General features: G+C 42.2%; 1 protein-coding gene across 1 annotated transcript in view; it reads right to left on the bottom strand.

Moving 5' to 3' along the window:
• The window catches only part of CFAP43 (cilia and flagella associated protein 43), a 3,581,735-nt gene that overhangs the window by 1,173,202 nt on the left and 2,386,235 nt on the right, over positions 1–22,298 (bottom strand). The window contains exon 24 of the mRNA XM_044055952.1: positions 15,111–15,317. Coding sequence (XP_043911887.1) covers positions 15,111–15,317 — 207 coding nt within the window. The remainder of the gene's footprint in view (positions 1–15,110; positions 15,318–22,298) is intronic.

Here is a 22,298-nt window from a genome sequence, read left to right as displayed (position 1 = left end):
ACAGTCCTCTCAGAATAAGTTTTTTTTTCCTCTCCAGGAGAGCTCTATGGTTGAAAGAGTGACAATCAGAGCAAGTCTCCTGGAGATGGACAGTTCCCAAACAGTAAACACAGACTGTATGTCTGTCAGTAATCAACATTTTCTGCTCATAATCCTCACATTTCTTAAAACCATGGTTTTGAATCCTTAGACAACATTAGAGCAGGAAAAAAGACAATGTATATAACTATATAAAAACAGTTTTTTTTTAGCAACAGCAACAACAACAACAATACAAGAGAAAGTTTTTAAGTGAAAGGGAAAAGCCCTCTAACTGAAACGAGCTAAGGGGGAGACAGTTCTAATTTAAACGAACTGCCTAGCAGAAAAACAACAGTATTTTAAATAAGGAAATTTGAGAAACAAAGGGGGAGCCCTATAACTTAAACAGGCTATAGTAGATTATGGTAAGCCGGGAAAGGGAGAACAAGGCCCAATGAAAGACGATGGCCAATCAGCAGAGAAAACACATAAAGGAGGCAGGAAATAATATTAGTACAACTACAACTATTTAAATTTGGAATAACAAAATCAGCAATTTTCTTCATAGAGAAAGCCAAAAAAAGATAATACTTAGCCAGCACTAGCAGAACAAACACCTGATCTTGTTTAGCTGCAAATGAGATCTGAGGGATGTTCCTGGGGCATGCTAGGATAGGGTTTAGCCGTGAACTAGTGGAAGACCTTGAGCTTGTGTATAAGGCTGAGTTAGATCCGAGGATCAGATCCAAACCCATCCTGGTAAGAATGAAGGTGAGATCCGACAACACATGCAATGTTTTGTAGTTTCCTCCACCTTGCATTCATAAAGAATAGTTGTGTAAGAACTTACCATAACCATAGATGCCCTTCTCTTCCATGTTGCAGTATTGATAACCTTAGAGAGTTGCTGCTTGCAGCACTGAACATCCGGCCAGTATACCAAAGTCTTTCAAACAGGGGTGCATGCGACGTAGTACGTAAGGGCCATAAACTGACTTTGGCTATAACTGTGATGTCTGCATGTACTCAACACAGAAATTGGCTGCTGCAAAGAGATAAAGAGACCCCAGGAGCAGTAGAAAAGAGCCCAAGCTTCAGTATCTCAGGCATACCCCAGCAATGCTATGAAAATGGCCAAGCAAGAGAAGAAAAAAGAGTGTGGTGGTGGGTGGGAATGAATACTGCAACATGGAAGAGGACATCTATAGTTATGGTAAGTTCTTACATAACTATTTTCTGTCCTTCTAATCTCATGTTGCAGCATTATTACCTTAGGGAGAGTACCACAGCTCTCTAGGAAGATGCATGGGAGTTAGGAAGGGGACCAGAGTCAATGAGGCCCTGCAGGACAGACCTAGCAAATCCTGCTCTAGCCCTGAAGATCAGGTCCAATTTGTAATTTTTGGTAAAGGTGTGAACAGAGGACCAAGTTGCAGCCTCTAGGACAGAGGAGTAATCAAGTCCCTTGAAAAAGGCTGCTGAAGAGCAAGCTGCTCTAGTGGAATGGGCCTTGACAGGTGAAGTCAGTTGCTTTCCATGAAAGGAGTAGCAAAAGTCTATTGCCTTAGAAATCCAAGAGGCAATGGTGTGCTTAGACATTGCCTTGCCAAGGGCTCTAGGATGGAAACAGACAAAATGTTGGCCAGACTGACAGATTTTGTCTTATCTAGGTAGAACCTCAATTGCCTGTGAACATCCAGAGAATGCATGGCCCTTTCTGAGGAGTTCTGTGGTTGCGGGTAAAATACAGGTAGATCAATGGTCTGGTTTAAGGAAATTTCATTAACTACTTTAGGCATGAAAGAAGGGTTAGTTCTGAGACAAACCCTATCTTTATGAAAAATAAGAAGCCATAAGGGTTTGGATCTCAGAAACCCAGAAGTAAGGGCCAGTAATAAAACTGTTTTCCATGTGCAGGACTTAAGGGAAGAGGAGTGGGCTAGCTCAAAAGGTGTCAACGTAAGCTTTTCTAGCACAACATTGAGGTCTGAAGGAGAGGGAAAAGGCTTACAGGGAGGTCTTATATGAAGAACCCCTTTCAGAAACAGCTTGACTTCCAGTCTGGAAGCCAAGGCAGGAGTGAAGGGAAGACAAGCAGAAATGGCAGATAGGTGTACTTTTACCGAAGAGTAGGTCAACCCTGAATGTAGTAACTCACACAGGTAGGAAAGGACCAGTGGAACAAAAACTAGAAGGGTCTTGTTGTTTCCTGAAGCACCATTGAGAGAATCACATCCACTTTGATAAGTAATTTCTCCTGGTACTTGGTTTCCTAGCCTCCTGCAGGACAGCGAGTATGTCCTCTGAGTATAGGTGCCTAAAGGGGATCAGAAATCTATCACCTACATTGTCAGTTTGAGATTGAGTAGGTGGGTTAAATCAAGGATCCCCTGTTTTGTGCGAGTAGGTCGAAGCTGTGAGGTAACCTGTGGTGACTGCCCTCGGCTAAAAGATTGACAAGGGAAAACAAATGTTGTATTGGCCAGAAGGGAGTAACCAGCAGGATATTTGGTTTGTCCTTCTGTATTTTCAGAAGGACTTGGTGAATCAGAGGAAATGGAGGGAAGACATAAAGGAATATTCTCTCCCATGAAAAGAAGGCATCCACTTTCCAAGCCTGTGGATGAGGAAGACTTGAGCAGAAGAGAGGCATCTGTTTGTTCTGGGGGGAGGCAAACAGATCTGCCTGAGGAATACTCCACCTGTAAATTAGATCCAGAAATACCTCCCTGCGGAGCATCCATTCATGGGAGGGTGATAAGGTTCTGCTTAGGGCGTCTGTTACCCCGTTTTCTTCTGACGAGATGTAGACTGCTTGCAAGTGAATTTGAAGATCTGCTGCCAGGGACCAAATCTTTACTGCCAAACTGCATAGGGGGCAAGGCTTTGTTCCACATTGCTTGTTTATGTACCACAGGCCAGTCATGTTGTCTGTGATGACCTGCAGGATACCTGGCAGAAGGATATGTTGAAAGGTCTGCATGGCCAAGGACAGGGCCTTTAGCTCTCTCAGGTTGACATGGTCCTTCCTTTCCTGAATAGAACACTTCCCCTGAACTTTGGGCTGGTTGTTGGCATGGTGAAGGATGGCTCCCCAACCTAAATCTGATGCGTCTGTGTACAGATGCTGTTTGGGTGGGGGAACCTGCAATGATACCCCTTGATTCAGGGTAATGGTGGCAATCCACCATGAGAGTTCCTTCTTTAAGCATGAAAGAAGGGGTAGTTTTGTTTCCAAGGGATAACAGTGTTGGCTCCAAGTGTTTCTCAAGACCCACTGAAACTTCCTCATGTGCATTTTGGCAACAGGGATCATGGGAATCAGGGAAGCTATGTATCCTAGTATCCCGAGAAATTCTCTTGATGTCATGGATGCTAGAGGTAGCAGGGAGTAGAAGAACTGAAAAAGAAACTATTTTCTGTGGAGAGACAAAGACTGACATCATGTCTGTCCTGATCCTGCACCCCAGGAAGACAAGGTATTGGAACGGAGGCATTTGAGACTTTAGGCTATTTAGTGTGAACCTAGGCTGTGCAGGAACCGGCACACGATGTCCAAGTGTTGGGAGAGGATGAGTGGATCCTGGTGTAAAATAAGAAGGTCGTCTAAGTAGGGATGAATTTGTATGCCCTGCAGTCTGCAGTGCGCAATGGCTGGAGCTAAGCACTTTGTGAAGACTCTTGATGCTGTGGTGAGACCAAAGGGTAAGGCAGAAAACTGAAAATGAGAAGAACCCACAGAGAAATGTAAATATCTTCTCTGAGGGGGGAAAGATGGGGACATGTAAGTAAGCATCCTTCAAATCCAGGGAGACCATGAAGGCTTGCTAATGTATGAGGGGAAGGAGGTGCTGTAAAGCTAGCATTTTGAAGGTAGGCACTTTGAGGAAAAGATTGAGGTGGGATAAGTCAAGGATGGGTCTTCAAGGACCATCTTTTCTTGGGACCAGAAACATCCTTGAATAAAATCACTTGGCTAATTGATCCTCTGGTACTGCTTCTATAGTACCCTGAGACAGAAGTTGGCTGAAGGTAGGTGGGAGGAGTGGGAGCTGATTTTGAGGGGGTTGTGGTATCCCCTGTAAGGGAGAGTTGCCCACCAGGTCTTAAAGTATCCCCTCTCGATGATGGAAAGCACTCACCTGTCTGAGGTGATTTTCTGCCAGAAGGGTAAGGATAGGGTGAGATGTAGGAATAGGGGGATGGAGCTGGTTAAGGGGAGAGTCACAGTGGAGGAGCTCTGCCTGTGTCTGGCTGTCTCCGAAAGGGGGGTGGAGTGGAGGTGGCAGAAAAATCTCGGAGCAGATTGTTTTCTGGTATGTCTGCATCCCCTGGACTGAATAGCAGAGGGGTTAGAGGACTGTCTCTTAACAAAGCCAGGTTTTTGAGGGTAATTTCTATGAAATCTGGGAACAGGTGAGACTAGTAGATGTTTTGAGTTTTGTAAGTATTTGCCTTTTTCCTATAGAGACTTAAGTAGCTCTGCAGAGGCAGCTCCAAATAGGGCTTTGTTGTCCAGAGGAGCATCTAGAAACTTAGATTGAACATCCAAAGGTAAGGGCTGAAGTCTCAGCCATGAAAATCTCCTTAGCACAGAACCAAAAACAGCTGACTTAGAAGAAGGTTCTACAGCATCACAGCTGCACTCGTTTGAGTGCCTGGCTACTTGAGAGACCATGGACAGAACAGTACTTATTTGAGTCTTAACAGGAGATTCTGGAACCTCTGACAGATGATTACAGACCTTGGTCAGGGAATCTAAGGCAAACTTTGCCATATGTGTCTGATAATTAATAGCCCTAACAGCCAAAGTGGAAGAAGATCAAACTTTCTTCCCCAACCTGTCCATAAATTTACTGTCTTTATCTGTAGGGAAAAGGGAAGAAGAAGGAAGTTGTCTAGATGACTTATCTGGTGATACTGCAATCACTGCAGGATCTGCTGAGTGGACAATTTATAAAATTTGTCATGCCTCCTAGAAGCAAGAGGCTGCAACTATGGGCTTTGTCAGGCAGGAAAGAAAGCATCCTAAAATGCAGGAAGATAGGGGGGAACTGCAGATGGTGAGGGCTACTCTATCTGCAAGAGCTCAACGTATCTTTTTTTTTGTTTCAGAAACATCTGATAATTCCCATTTGAAATGTTGTCTGAACAGGGAAATGGTATCCCAAAGGAAAAATCTTCTCCAGGGGAGTCAGGAGTAAGAGATTCTTCTTCTTCTGGGGTAACAAAGTCTTTGGGTGAATCCAACTGACAGCAATAAGTTAAGGAGTCATCTGAGGAGGAAGACTCCTCCTTGGAGAGTTCCTGAGGAGCACCTGGTAGGCCTGCCTGAGGGATCTGGGTATGAAGAGTCTGAAAAGCCTTGAACAGAGTTTGGGAAAAGGTCTCCCAAGGAGGAGTAGGTCTTTTGTAGTGTGCTTTTGCTTCTGTTTCCTTTCTAAAGGAGAAGAGGGAGCAGAAGTGGGCCTAGGAGCCGACATTATAGTGGTTGACAAGACTGTAGTAGAAGCAGGGCCCTACAAAACAATGAGCCATGGTTCCCCCTCACCATCAGGGTGTGATGGTTGTAAAAATGCAGCGGACATACTCTGGGTATTGGTAGAGCTGGCTTCCAATTTGGTTCCTGCGCAGTACTCGGCATCTGGAGCGATCCTGGGCTGATATCCGCCTCGAGGATAATACCAGATGACTGAGGCACAGCTAAGGCGTCAGGCCTAATTTCCCTGGCCTTCTTCCTAGGCTGCTCATCAGAAGGGCCTGCTCCACTTTCCATTCCAGACGCCAAACGTCAGAGTCGTTGGTTTTCTAAATAACGTTTTAAAGCCACTAGATGGCTTTTGAGAGTTTTCAGAATAAAGGATTGACAGATATTACAGTCCTTTTAGTCATAAGCCTCTCCCAGACAAAATAAACACTGCTTGTGTGTGTCCTTATAAGGGATTTGCCTTCCACCAGCACACTTTCCCTTAGTAGATGACATGTACTTCTGACAAAAAGCAAATAAGTAAAGGAAATCCCACAAGGGTAATTATCTTTGAGCGGACAGCCAGAGAATAATCACTGAAAGCGGATGGATGATGTCGAGCGAACATCACAATTCTGAACTGGCAGATGGACATCTGATTCTCACTGTGGCAGGAAAATTCTGAGTTGGGTACGTGCAGACGTCACAGTTATAGCCGACATCAGTTTATGACCCCTGCATTCTACGTTGCATGTACCCCTGTTTGAAAGACTTTGGTATACTGGCTGGATGTCCGGTGCTGCAAGCAGCAACTCCCTAAGGTTACGAATACTGAAACATGAGAATAGAAGGACATCACATTTTTTCTTCTATTGCTTTATATTTCCCTTAAAAGTTAACTTGTTTAACAAATTCTCCACAAAAAAGTCTCCAATTTCATAGTAATCTTCAAACCTTTTCCTTCTTGGGTTCATTGTATTGTTATTATCATCTGATAAGTCAAATTGCTATAGAAGAAAAATAACTAGCATATTTCTTCATATCACTCATTCCCTTTTCTCACCACATTCATCAAGTTTTAATTGCCATAACTTTACCTTATTTTCATTTTCTCTTCCATAATCTTTTTCATCCTTTCATTTCCTTTTTACTTGTGTCCAAATCTCTTCAACATTCTCATATAACAATTTTCACACCCTGTTACTCTGTTTTTCATATTAGTAATAGCCCAAATATGTGTGTTGATGCTAGAAAAAGAATAGGATTTTACAGACTTAAACCTCATTCTTATTTTGTATTGTATATTCTTCTTTTAAAAGGATTCATTCCCAAACCCCACATACAACTGAACAATATTTCTAGCTATTCCTCTTCCATTTTCCCAGAAAAATATAAATTAAAACTCTCCCACCCATTTTTTCCAGTTTCACTTTCCATTGATTCAGTATGTTTTCATATTTCCCAAACGTATCCATAATATATTAATTTCCGTCCTTTTATAATAAATTTCATTAGTTTTCATTTCACCAACCCCCTTACTTTTGCCTTTATTCAAACTTCCTAATTAAATCTTAAACCAACTTTGCAATTGTTATAATCCTTTCATTCATTTATCCTCTATGTTTTGCTACAATAATCATATCAACCACATTTGACATACATACTGGTATCTCAATTTCATTTCCATCTATTTCAAGCATTTCTGTCATAAAAGTTTGAATACTTGCATTCATTACTAGAACAAAAATACACGTGCTTAAAGGACCCCCCCACTGCTTAACTCCCCTTCTTACTCTCATCTCTTTTCATATCCGTCCCGTTATCATTAATTTCACCCATGAATTTTCATAACAAATTTTTATAGTTCCTGCTATTTTAAACTTATTTTATATGCTTCCAAAATGTCTCACATCACCTTATCTTATCGAATGCCTTCTCTACATCACACATAACCAATCTTACTTCATTTTTAATATGGTTTGTGATATCACTAAAAGAAATTGGCAGACACTTACAGTTAATTTTGATCCTATAAAAATGTTAGAGAGATACAATCTCTTTTGCCTCTAAAAATAAATCTTAAGAGACAAACTTTGCTACAGACATGCAGAAGGACTTAAGAGTACCAAGTATAATAAAATCAATGTTTTAATTATAATTAATGCACATCTGTATAAACACAGAATAGATATATACATCTGGTTACAAATAAAACTTTTGTTCTTCTTTCGGCTTTTCCCGGTTAGGGGTCGCCACACCCCCCATGTATTATTCTGTTTATTTCAGTGTGTGTATGCAATTTCAAGCCTTTTATGTAGGAAAGACTAATAAATCATTAGGGAGAGAATTAATAGATATTTGCACACTATTATAAAATTAAATGATAAAAATTCTTTAGTCCAAAGCTGCTGAATAAAGGACATCTTATTAACTTCATGATGTCACAGGCAATGATGTTCATAATTATGAAAAAGCACTTGAATATGAAAGGATTGTTGTACTTAACACAATAAATGCACCAGAGTTGCGTGAGCACTATAACCTTAAACCAGTTTAAAAAAAAAAAAAAAGAATTTAAGGCACTGCACTAAGTATTATGTGATTGTGATGTCTAAGTTGCATTGATTAAACTGCCATTTAATATGTTTTTTTAAACGACTTGAGAAAGCACTCTTCTAGGCATGAAAGTTTGGACTTGTATATAACAAAGTTCCCTTGGAGTGATTCTTGGTGTGCAGTTAGTTCCTTAGCTCCTCATACACATGTTCCTACCCCAGGTTTTCTGTTTGTATTTCACTTTTACTTTTCTGTATTACTAAAGCATGTACTGTTGATTCTGCATGGATGCAGTGGTATCCATGACGAGGAAGATACATGTCTATGTATGTTTTATGTGCTGATGATCAGCTATACTGTGCTTGTAAGGTGTGGAGGAGTCTGACTTGGTTAAGTGAGCTTGTGTCACATCTTCACAGTGCATATGACCATAGTGGAGTACATCTGGTTCTGGAAGGCCAGCCCTAGGCTGTGAATGTTTTCTTGCTGGCGAACAATGCCTAGGTACATTGGTACATCTTTTCATTAGAGTGTGCGTGTGTGTGTGTGTGTGTGTGTGTGTGTGTGTGTGTGTGTGTGTGTGTGTGTGTGTGTGTGTGTGTGTGTGTGTGTGTGTGTGTGTGTAGATATATCAACTTTCATTAGGAAAAGCCACACGAAAGGGAGCCAAGCAGAGATAAGGAGTACTGCTTACAGCTAACTGGCATTTGAAGTTCTCTCTCTGAGAAGTATGTATGGGTAGGTTGGGAAAGCTACAGGACATTAGCAGCCGAGCATTGAAAAGTGATTTCTAAAAGTCATGCCTTGCAGGTCTCCTACCAATCATAAATACAGTTGTGAAGCAGCAGTCCCACCCACTGCTTTGTTGCTCACATGCAAAACAGCAAATTAGTCTACCTTCTGCTTCATTGTTTTTCATACTGGCACATGCACATGCTATTTGCGTGAAGTGTGGTTTGCTTCAAGATGCCTGATTTTAGAAAGCACTGTTTCCACAGTACAAAATGCAATGCCATTTTTATTATAGGTTTATAGGTGTCTACTAGGCTAATGGCCCTGGGGCCTTTACAAGCCTAGCCATAGGATTACCCTGGCGTAGTGCCACCCAACCTTAGTTCCCAGTGCCTCTGTTGAGTAGAGCCACTGGAGTTATCTCCCGGGTGAATTTTCTGTAACCCATCCACTCATCAAGATTTCTCTTGAAGAGGGTCAGCGAGGTTCTCTGCTTGATATGTATGGGAAGTCTGTTCCATAGCATGGGCAGTCTCTGGGTTATGAACCTGTCCCTCCAGCATGTTCTGTTAATTGTGGTAATGAGGTTGAGGTCTCTGGAGCATGTGGTGCGGAGAGATTTGGATTTCTTTAGATGTAGCATTTCTAACAGAGCTGGGTCAGACATGGCTTTGTAAGTCAAGCAGAGATCACCTCTAAGTAGGCGATATGAGACAGAGAATAGTTGGAGTTTTTTGGGTCTGTCCATATAGGACAAGTATTCAAGGTCTATGATCCTCTTTGTGAGGTACTTTTGTGGCCTCTCCAGTTGTTGCAAGTGTCTACTGAGGTACATGCCAAATGAGGCATTGTACTCAGTTGACTGACCTAATGAGGGAAGAGTACAGGGAGACAATGACCTCTTTTTTCCCGGATGCAAAACCCTTAGTAATGAGATGTGCCACATAGAAGGACTTTCTGACCACAGTGGCAATGTGGTGATCAAAAGAGAGGTTGCTGTAAACCTGTGTTCCCAGATCTCCTATAAAGCTTTCTGTGTTCAGTGGACTACCATCAATGTGGTAATTCATGGGAACAGGGTTTTTCCCAAAGGGGATGATGACACATTTTTATTGAGCTTAAGGTCATGGTTCTGACACCAGTCGTCGGTCACAGTAAGGCCATTCTGTAGGATGTCAACATCACTTGGGGAGTTAATCATAGCTCCCAACTTGCAATTGTCTGCAAACTTTCTCAGCTAGAGTCCCTTCCTGTTGGCCTGAACTTCAGAGAAGTAGATACCAAACAGGAGAGGACCCAGGACCGAACCCTGTGGGACTCCACTCATGACTGATTGTCAGTCTAATTTGGAGTAAGCTACTTTCACACTGTGGGTTCTATCTGTGAGCCACATTGCAACCTACCAAGTGATATAGGGGTTGATGCCAAGCTTAGTGAGGTTTTCTATGATTCCTGAGTGGGGAATGCTATTAAAAGTCTTGGCCAGATCAAGGCAGGCTGTATGAACCATCTTGCCTTCATCCACAGCTCTGGTGACTGACTCAAAGAAGTCGACCTTGAGCAGGCATGATCTACCCTTCACAAAACCAAACAGTGTGGGATCCAGAGTTTGGAGATTCCCTATATCCTTGTTTATTAGGGTCCATGATGATGCGTTCCATATCTTTGCATATCAGACTCGTCAGGCTAATGGGGAGATAGTTCTCAGGGTCTGTAGTCAGTCCTCCTTTGTGAAGAGGGATGACTGTATCAGTGTGCCATTCAGCAGGGACAAAGCCTGAGGTGAGGCTGTGATTGAACAGGGCACACAGGTGAGGTGCCAGTTCACTCTGTAGTTCATGTAGAACACAACCAGGGGTATTGGCAGGTCCCATAGAAGCTGTATTCCTGGCCTTGGACACTGCTGTTTTAACCTGTGCAGCAGTAATACTGGGTGCCTGGCAATCTACTGTTATTGTGATTGGTCCTTTGGGGGGAGGGGTAAAGTTGGCACTGAATCCGCTGGACAGTATACTGGCAATGTCTGCTGGCTTGGTATAGGAGGTACCATTGTGCAGTAGCTCAGAGAAAATCTGGATATTGCCATGGAGATTCTTTATATAACTACAGAAGGCCTTGTGGTTGTCTTTACTATCTGCTGCAGTTCTGTTTTCATACCTAGCTTTAGAGGATTTGATGATGGATCTCAACTTTTTGTTGAGGCAGATAAGGGACTTTTTCCAGTTTTGGGACTTCAACTTATTCCGCATCAGTTTCCTCCTTCTGTTGTAGAGTTTGTTTATGGCAGGGGACCACCAGATTGGCTTCCTTTTTTAGGAGGAGAGTGTCTTGGTTCTATTGGGTATGGCGAGATCCATGCATTTGTGGACATGTTCGTACAGTTCACTGGTGCATAATTCTGCGGTCACGCAACTATTCTGCATTTGCATGGGTGCCGTGAAGTTAGCCACCTCTGTTTTTAGGATCCCACAGTTAGCTTTAGAGAAGTTTGGTGGTTACCTTTGCTGGGGGGGGGGGGGTGAGAGGGATGTGGATTGCCAAGGTGATTAGTTTGTGGTCGGATCTAACCAGGGAGAAGCTTACTACTGGTGTAGAGCAATGGTTGCCCATGTTAGTAATGACCAGGTCAAGGATGCTGCTACCTCTAGTGGGGGTGAGAACAAGCTGGTCCAGGACATTGGAATTAATGAACTCCAGGAAACGTTGGGCAAGTGTATTGGTACATGAGTAGTTTACCTAATTAATGGAGGGGTAGTTGAAGTCACCTAGTAAGAGAGTGTTAGGTTGGACCCCAATATTTTCCAGGGTGCTTAGGAATGTGGAGTGGGGACGTATATCAGGCTATGACCTGAATCGCCGTCTTACTCAATGTTAGCTGCACCTGAAGTATCTCTGATGTGTTATGTTGGGCTACCAGTCTGGAGGTGTGCACATCCTTTATTTATATGGAAACACCACCTCCTTTGGAGCTTCCGTCTAAGTTCTGGGGCTGAAAGGTGTGAAATGAGTTATAGCCTGGTAGTGCAGAGGTGCTTTCTGCTGCCTTGAACCAGGTCTCTGTTACAGCATAAATGTCGATGTTCTCCATTTTAAGGAGTGCCTCGAGTGAGTGCATTTTGAGATTTAAGCTTCTAGCATTGAGCAACATGACCCTCAGATTGCATTTGTTTGTAGTTGTTACAGTGGTAATTTGGTCTTTGGAACACCACCTAAAAAGGCACTATAGGGGGTGCAAGAGCCTTGGCCAGTATCCGGAAGCCCAGGGGTGACAGATGCAGGGCATCTCTGGCAAAGCATTGAGGTATGTCAATCATGTCATCCTAGGCAGACAGATACTGGATCCCCTTAGAATGACACCAGAAACTTAGCCAGTTGTTGAAATCAATCAATTTCTGCTTGTACGGTGATATCATTCTGGGTGATGGTAGGATGCTGCTCAGGGCTAGGGTCATACTCGCCTGGACTACATAATCTGAGAGCTCCTCCATGTCTTTTCTCATGTAGTCCAGGGAGGTATGTCTCAGGTCATTCACACCCACATGTACAATGACAGAGTCATATTTGTACCTGTTATTGAGCAACCTGAGTGTGTGCATTGTGTATCAGATCCTGGCACTTTCTCCTTATTCAACCTAGTGAGTGGGACATCAGTGTGCCTCACTATTGAGTCATTATGACTAGTGTGTTGGTCATGCTGTTTTGCCTTAGGGGCTTTGGTTGAGTGGCACACTGTTTAGGAGAGTTGTGTGTCTCGTGATTAGCATTGTGTTGGGGGGGTGGGGTGCATTTCTGCCTTGGAGGTCTCTGCTGCTTGGGTAGATTTTTATTGAGAGCCTCTGCAAAGGTGGGTATGTGGCTTGTGTTTTTATGTGAAGACAGTGCTGGTGTTTGTGTTCTGGAGGGCTGTGTTTTCCATGAGTTGTGGTGCAAGTGTGACCTTCTCCTCCTGACCAGCTATTCCGGTCTTGGCTGGAGAGTGCGTGGCTTCCAATTTGGATATATAACTGCATCTCTTGCAACTCTGAGTGTTGGAAGGTAAGAGGAGAGGGTTGTCGGTGTACATGAGGCAGTTGCTACATTGCCTCAGGATGCCCAAGTTCACCAGGTTAATAGGAGAAAACACAGGGAACTGACCTTTCGACATGCCTGGAGGGGTGGGCATTGATAATAAGCACTAGATCTGTTTCCTTGTAGAACATTTAGTGCTGGTAGCACTTGTGTGCTACAATAATTGCTACAAGAAGTCTGGTAAAGTGCTAGACTAATAAGCTAGTATAAGTGCAGGAGAGGAGAGAACTAGTAGATCTAAGGGAAAAATTGAAGAACAGACTCTGGCACTGCTCAGAAGCTTAAAAACAGTCCTGGATACAGCAAGTATGTATCTGGACTAGACTAGCTACAGGAAAGGTGGGAATCAAGAGCAAACTCAGGCTTTTAAACTGGAAAGTTGAGAGAAATGGAAAACTTTCCAAACGGCCAATAAACTACAATTTCTGGGCCAGAAACCACTCCTCTTGTAGTAGATAGGCTACCTAGTGCTTACCACTCCCACTGATAAGCTAGAAGCCTTCCCTCCAACACAGAAAGGCTTGGGGGGCTCAGGAGCTTACAAACAGCCCTGGATACAGCAAATCTGTATCTGGACTAGACTAGTTACAGGAAAGGGGGGAAACAAGTGCAAATGTGGGCTTTTAAATCAGGAAGTTGAGAGAGATGGAAAAACTGCCCAAACGGCCAATAACTACAATTTCTGGGCCAGAAACCACTCCTTATGTGGTAGATAGGTTACCTAGTGCTTACCACTCCCACTGATAAGCTAGAAGGCTTCCCTCTGATAGAGAAAGGCTTGGGGGGCTCAGGAGCTTACAAACAGTCCTGGATACAGCAAATCTGTATCCAATTTTTGTATTTAAATGTCTGGGTTTTGATTTTGTTACACAACTACATCACAAACATACCAGTGACTCCCTGCACTACAATGAGTTATAATCAGGTTACTAATCATAACCTTTTATTATGTGTTCTCGATGTAGATAACTCCTCCAGTTTACTCTGGAAGTGAATTTCTTAGCATCCATATCTGAAACACATAATAAGACAGTTATGAGCTGGCAATATGTATGAGTAACAGAATTGAAAAAATAATTTGATCATAATTAGACCCTATAAAATATGGTATTTCATCATACTGCTATGATTACTCAGCAGCACAAACTATATACCACACATTTTAAGATACTAACAAAAAGCTGAAATCACTGTAGACAAATTTGTTATTTTTACACCACCATTAGCTAATAGAGATGTAGAGATGACATATAAAATGCTTATATTGTTGGCAGTATCGCAGTAACAGGTTTTATTTTAACATCAGGATAGACAGATTTGCTGCAGATATTGTGTACTTAATTTATGATTATCGAGATAATGCTACTTGTTTCCAAAAATATACAGAAATGAACATACATTCTGTGTATATAACATCAACACTAGTACCACTGTGAAGATATTTGTGTGCAGAACAGTTTTCTTGTTATATTTTTTGCATGGGTCTTACAATTCAAGTGTTATACACATTTGTTTCAAGTATGCTTTTATAAAAGGATGCTCTGAAAGCAGCACGGGATGCACAATTATTCTTACGGAGTAAATTAACAGCCAGCACACCTGAGCTCCTGCAGAGTAAACGAGTTAAGCACTATGATAAACACTGACTCACTTAATGACTGACTAATCATATAGAAGGAGAATACACTCAGTACACTCAAATCAGGAAAACTAATGCAGACTGGAATGCCAGTGTACCACAGGAAGCAGACACACAGGCATATCCACTTCTGCATGACCTGGGTACTCAGGCTATGTATGGCAGTAATACTACTCTGTGTCAGTCAGATGAAACTACTATTCACCTTTTATTCTATAATTAACAGTCTATTAGAAGGCCAATAAGTACTATTATCAGGTTAGGCATTTTTAGCCAACATCATTACTAACATAGATACATGCACATTTTTACCGAAGTCCACCTGTCCATCCATACTCTTGGTGTTAACCCCAACTGTACACATTATGATACTAAACATTCTTCCCTAACAGTACCACTATTCAGACAAATTATATCTGTGGGTTACTCGTCATTTGTTTGTTTTTAATGTACAAACCACACACGTTATATATACATATATATATATATATATATATATATATATATATAGAGAGAGAGAGAGAGAGATAGCTGTCCATGTATACGTATAACTGCATGAACAGTTATGTAAAACAAAAATTGTGCAGTTATTCCCATTTCTTAGTTTATAACTAGAAAGCCACTTACCTCTGTGTCTTGAACTGTAAGTGCTCTCTCTGGTTTTTCACTGTCTGCAAAATGAGGTTGCCATATGTTCTCTTTTATCTCCAGCTCTGCCAAGATTTCCTGGAGTCTCTGATTTCTCTCTCTCACACGAGAAATTTCTTGCTCCTTCTGCTTATAAATAGCTTCAAACTCTCTATTAAATGCTGTTTTAATGTTGTAAATCACATCCTGGAATACATTTAATCAAACATTTTATTATTGAGTTTTACCACCTAGAATGACAACAGCACTAAACAAAAATTCACAACCTGATCCCTTTTAAACTCTACTAAAAGGACATGATAAATTCTGATGTCACTGAAGTACAGATGCCCACTATTACAGCATATTATGAACTGCAATATTAAGGGTCAGGCTGTGGTATTCTGTAAAGGAAATTTCCCACCGTAACAGCTACAAATAAATGCAATCTGAGGGTCATGGTGCTCAATGCTAGAAGTCTAAATCTCAAAATGCACTCGCTCAAAGCACTCCTTAAATTGGAGAACATTGACATGTGTGCTGTAAGAGAGACCTGGTTCAAGGCAGCAGAAAGCATCCCTGCACTAATAGGCTATAACTCATTCCACACCTTTTGGCCCCAGAACTTGGACCGAAGCTCCAAAGGCGGTGGTGTTTCCATATTCATAAAGGATGTGCACACCTCCAGACTGGTAGCCCAACATAACGCATCAGAGATACTTCAGGTGCAGCTAACATTGGGTAAGACAGCAATTCAGGTTGTAGCCTGTTATAGGTCTCCAACCATGTCCCAAGATGCTCACTCCACGTTCCTAAGCACCCTGGAGAATATTAGGGTCCAATGTAACACTCTCATACTGGGTGACTTCAGCTACCCCTCCATTAACTGGGAAAACTACTCATATACCAATACACTTGCCCAATGTTTCCCGGAATTCATTAAGTCCAATGCCCTGGACCAGCTCATTCTTATCCCCACTAGAGGTAGCAACATCCTTGACCTGGTCATTACTAACACGAGCGACCATTGCTCTACACCAATAGTCAACTCCTTCCTGGTTAGATCTGACCACAAACTAATCACCTTGGAAATCCACATCCCTCCCACCCCACCTCGCAAACGTAACCACCATGAAAAACTTCTCCAAAGCTAACTGTCGGCTCCTAAGAACACAGGTGGCTAACTTCACAGCACCCTTGGAAATGGAGAATAGTTGCATGACCGCTGAATCATACATCAATGCACTGTACGAACACGTACACAAATGCATGGATCTTGCCATATCCAATAGAACCAAGACGCTCTCCTCCAAAAACAGGAAGCCAATCTGGTGGTTCCCTGCCATAAACAAACTCTACAACAAAAGGAGAAAACTGATGCAGAATAAAGTGAGGTCCCAAGAGTGGAAAAACTCCCTTATCAACCTCAACAAATATTTTAAATCCCTCATCAAATCCTCTAAAGCTAGCTATGAAAACAGAATTGCAGCAGATAGTAAAGACAACCACAAGGCTTTCTATAGTTATGTAAAGCACCTCCACGGCAATACCCAGATTTGCTCTGAGTTACTGCACAATGTACCTCCTATACCAAGCCAACAGATATTGCCAATATACTGGATGACAGATTCAGTGCCAGCTTTACCCCTCCCCTCCAAAGGACTAATCACAATACCAGTAGATTGCCAGGCACCCAGTATTACTGCTGCACAGGTTAAAACAGCACTGTCCAAGGCCAAGAATACAGCTTCTGTGGGATGTGACAATATCCCTGGCTGTGTTCTACATGCACTATAGAGTGAACTGGCACCTCACCTGTGTGCCCTGTTCAAATACAGTCTCACCTCAGGTTTTGTCTCTACTGAATGGCGCACTGCTACATCATCCCTCTCCACAAAGGAGGAGCGACTACAGACCCTGGGAACTATCGCCCCATTAGCCTGACAAGTCTGATATGCAAAGCTATGGAATGCATCATCATGGACCTAATAAACAAGGATCTAGGGAATATCCAAACTCTGGATCCTACACAGTTTGGTTTTGTGAAGGGTAAATCATGCCTGCTTAACTTGGTCGACTTCTCTGAGTCAGTCACCAGAGCTGTGGATGAAGGCAAGGTGGTTCATACAGCCTACCTTGATCTGGCCAAGACCTTTGATACCATTCCCCACTCAGGAATCATAGAAAACCTTAGTAAGCTAGGCATCAACTCCTATACCACTAGGTGGGTTGCAAACTGGCTCACAGACAGAACCCATAGTGTGAAAGTAGCTGACTCCAAGTCAGACTGCTGACCAGTCCCAAGTGGAGTCCCACAGGGATCAGTCCTGGGTCCTCTCCTGTTTGGTATCTACTTCTCAGAAGTCCAGGTCAACACAAAGGGACTCTGGCTGACAAAGTTCCCAGACGATTGCAAGTTGGGAGCTATTATTAACTCCCCAAGTGATGCTGACATCCTACAGAAAGGCCTCACTGAGACCTACTGGTGTCAGAACCATGGCCTTAAGCTCAATGCCAAAATGTGTGCTGTCATCCCCTTTGGGAAAACCCAGTTCCCATGAACTACCACATCAATGGTAGTCCACGGAACACAGAAGGCATTATAAGACATCTGGGAACACAGGTTGACAGCAACCTCGCTTTTGACCACCACACTGCCATTGTGGTCAGAAAGTCCTTCTATGTGGCACACCTCATTACTAAGGGTTTTGCATACAGGAAGAGCAAGGTCATTGTCTCCCTCTACTCTTTCCTCATTAAGCCAGTCATAGAGTACAATGCCTATTTGGCATGTACCTCACTCGACACCTGCAACAACTGGAGAGGCCACAAAAGTACCTCACAAAGAGGATCCTAGGCCTTAAACACTTGTCCTATATGGACAGACTCAAAAATCTCCAACTATTCTCTGTCTCATATCGCCTACTTAGAAGCAATCTCTGCTTGACTTACAAAGCCATGTCTGACCCAGCTCAGTTAGACATGCTACATCTAAAGAAATCCCAATCCCTCCACACCACATGCTCCAGAGACCTCAACCTCATTACCACAATCAACAGAACATGCTGGAGGGACAGGTTCATAACCCAGAGACTGTCCATGCTATGGAATAGACTTCCCATACATGTCAAACAGAGCATCTCACTGGCCCTCTTCAAGAGAAATTTTGATGAGTGGATGAGTAATAGAAAATTCGCCCCGGGGAATCATTCCAGTGGCTCTACTCGACAGAGGCACTGGAAACTAAGGTCAGGTGGCACGATGCCAGGGTAATCCTATGGGCTAAGCTTGTAAAGGCTACAGTCTAGTACATGCCTATGAACCCATGAACCTATATAAACACAGTTTGATAAATATATTGTAATGGTAAAGACCAGAATCCTACCATATCATTCAAATCTCAAACAAAACAAGTCTACTGTGCAAGATAAATCTCTCACTGTAAAATCTGTATTTAACCTCTGATATATGCAATATAAGTGCATGCCATACAAACGAGTACACAGTCAACTGCACAACCGCCATTTGCTTCTCAGTCCTTTAGCTTGTTTATAATGAGAGTACCTGGAGGTTAAATATTTTAAGACAAAACACCGCAAGACCTCATTTTTTATTCAACTCTGCCAAGCCAAATGCACAAGTACTGCATCTACAATAAACTGCCAAAACAGTTTGTGAGGGACATGAAATAATTTGTTTTATGGCCGTGGAGTAACCTAAGCATCTTCACTTCTATCTGATATGAAGGACTTTGAGGGATGAAAGCAAAGATGCAGAAATTTGAGAAGTTGTGTCAGGAAAGTTCAGTTGTATATGTTGAACTTACCAAAATAGTTGCTGTTTCAATGATCACTGTTGCAGTAGCCTTAGCTATAGGGGTTATTATTTTGCCAATGATATAACAGCTGACCAGCTTCCAAAGCTTCAGGGCACTTTCCACGCTCACAAACTATAAAGCAGGTTGAGCTGAGGTGCGTAAAAGGCATGTTTGGGCACAAAGCCTTTCAGAGCTTTCCTGTCAGCATACAGAGGGAGGCTAAACTCTGTAAGACAATGCTAGGAACAACAGTAAATAAATGGCTACACCCTTCCAGAAAAAAAAGGGAGGATGGGGGGATCAGCTTCTGCTGCAGTGATTATTCAAACATCTACTATTATAATATATTCAACTTACACAACTGTACTACATTCATCAAACTGACCACTGCTACAGTAGCCTGAGCTATATGGGTAGATTACCATAGCAAATGATAAGCAAACAACTGTTACTGGTTAGTCCAAAGTTTGATTATAAATTCAAGAAGTTCAGTGTGTATAATTGGTTCTGAAGAAATCTACGGGTGTAGATGAAAGCGCTCAACCAGTTTATGATTTTATCAATTTGTATGTGATTCACAAGGTTTTACAAGTTTTCATTAAAGAAAAAGCTTTTTATATATCCGTGCCAGTGCGTGATTATCCTTACTGGGACTGCTTCAGCTTCTACGGGGGCTCAATTTTGTTATTCAGATTACCATAGCAACCTACATTTGGGAGGTCAAAGGACAAAAGTCAAGGAGCCCCTGGAGAATGGTCTTAGCAAAGCTTGATCTGGACCTAGAGTAGAAACCAAGCTTGTACTGCTTTGTAAAAGTATGTAGAGAGGACCAAGGAGCAGTTTCTACAAGACTTCTAGAATCCAAACCTTTCCAAAAAGCCAAAGGTCCTGGTAGTGTGGGTCTTGAAACTTTTTGGAATACATTTGTTATAGTGAGCATAACTAACCACTTGGAAGTAATTTGTTTTGACACAGGTTGTCCCTTCTTCTTACCTTCACAAGAAATGAATAATTGCTCTATAGATTTGAAAGATTTAGTTATGTCAAGACAGTACCCGAGCTGTCTATGGGCATCCAAGGTTTGGAGTATCCCTTGTCTCTCATTTCTGGGTTCAGAAAATAAAACAGGGAGAGGAATACTTTGGCTTAAAGTAAACTTGCTGTAGATTCCCCTTTAGCCATAAAAGAAGGATTAATTCATAAAAAACCCTGTCTCTGTGGAAAATGTGGTCAGGTTGACTCACCATAAGAGTGTGCAACTAAGATACCCTTCCTGCAGAAGTCAAAGCGATCAGTAAAACTGTTTCCCATGTTAAGAACCTTAGGTTAGCCAGATTATCTGGTTCAAATTGAGCAAATGTTAGCTTTCCTAACACAAAAGTAGGATCCCGAGGAGGGGCCACCAGTTTTCATGCAGGCCTCTTATGCAAAACCCTTTTCAAGAACATTTTCACATGATAATGCATTAAACAAGGAGAAGCCAAGAGCAAACATGCTGAAATGGCTGATAAATGAACCTTGATAGAAGAATAAGAAAGGCCATAAGTAGGAACTCAAACAGATATTGTAAAACCAGAGAACAACTAGCCCTGAATGGTTGCTGGTTATGCAGTTGGCTAGAAAACCTTTTCCATTTGCTAATATCTGATTTTCTAGTGCCAGGCTTTCTTGTCTCCAGTAGTACTTGCTGCACTTCCTCAGTAAACATGTGCCTAAAAGGAATTAAGACCCTATCATCCAGGCAGTCAATTGAAGATGACAGATGTCAGATTGTATGAAAGATCCCGGTTCTTGTCACACTAGATCCAGTCTGTGAGGAAGCTTGTAGTAATTGCTCCTGGCCATTTCTGGTTGCCTGGGCCAGAAGGTTCATCACAATGGTCTTGGAGGATTCCATCCGAATCTTCAGAAGTAGCTTGGATATCAGTGTAAAGGGTAAAAAAGCATACAGGAACATTTCTGTCCAAAGAAAAGAAAAGGTTGTCTGTTTTCCAGACTAGTTGATTGTTCAGAAAAGAGGTCTCCTTGAGGACCTCTCCAAAGATGAGGCAAATCTTGGAAGACCCCCTGATCTAGTTTCCATTTGTGAGTGTCTGCCCTGGTCCTGCTCAGATTGTGTGCCCCACAGTTTTGCTTTGACAGAATGTAGGATTCCTGTAAAGTGAAATTATGTTGTGAAGCTATATCCCAAGCTAATATGGTTTGTTGACAAAAGGGAGTACAGTCTGGTTCCACCTTGCTTGTTGTTGTACCACCTGACTGTGGTATTGTCTGTAACTGCTTGAAGAGGTCGCAGAGACCAACAATGGTTCAGAGAACTGAGTGCCTTGATCAGGGCAAGCATCTCCTTGATATTTATGTGCTTGTGTCTGTTTGTGGTGTCCCACACCCCACTTTAAACCTCCTGAAACTGCTCCAAAAGCACAGTCTGAAGTGTCTGTGCTCACTGCCAACATTGAAGCAGGAAGGGAGAAGAGGAGACCTGGATTTAAAGATATCTATTGTCTCCACCAAAAGATTTCTTTCTGACAAACCCAAGCACTGGGATTTGAAAAACATAAAAGAGGTGTTGATGCTGGGAACAAACAGATGTCAGATACCACTCTATCTTTCTCATGTGGAATCTTGACAGGGGTATCATGAGAATCGTACGTGCCATGAGAAACAAAATCCTGAGGTATTCCCCTGCAGTAAGCAAAGATTGAGAAGAAAACCTTAGAAATAACCTAAATAAAGATCTATTTTTTCTCTGTGGAAGAAAAGCTCTTTGAACTGAGGTGCCTAGTTGACATCCCCAGATTACAATCCTGTGTGAGGGAGTCAAAAAGACTTGATTGTTCTCTTGCAATTCTAGCTACTATAAGAGATCTCTCACTGAAGACATTCCTGACACTTTCAAAAGACTCTCCAAGCTTATGCTGCAAGTCATCTAAATATGGAAAATGTGAGCACCCTGTAGCATGCAACTGCAGCTAGACACTTTAACACTCTTGGGAGGATAGTCCAAAGGTATGGTGGAGAACTGATAATGCAATCCAGACACACAAAACCTGAAGATTCATCTTAAGTCTGGATGAACAGGGATGTGATGATAAGCATCTTTTAAGTCTAGTGTTACCAGAAAATTTGAAAGAAGAAGAGGTAACAAGGCATGAAGTGACATCATTTTGAATTTTGGCACTACTACAAAAAGGTTTAGGAAAGTAAGATCCCAAAGTGGTCTTCAAGCATTGTCTTTCTTTGACACTAGACACATCCTTGAATAAAATCCCTTCCCCACCTGAGAAGAAGGAAGTGGAAAACCCTTCTCCACCTGGGAAGAATGAAGTGACTCTATCACTCCTTGGGACAACATATGCTGGAGGACAAGT

This window comes from Protopterus annectens, chromosome 14.part0, assembly GCF_019279795.1.
Source record: "Protopterus annectens isolate FY-2018-M chromosome 14.part0, PAN1.0, whole genome shotgun sequence".
In the NCBI taxonomy this organism is placed as follows: domain Eukaryota; kingdom Metazoa; phylum Chordata; order Ceratodontiformes; family Protopteridae; genus Protopterus; species Protopterus annectens.
Note: the sequence above shows the minus strand (reverse complement) of the source record. Positions and strands in the feature narration are given on the sequence as shown.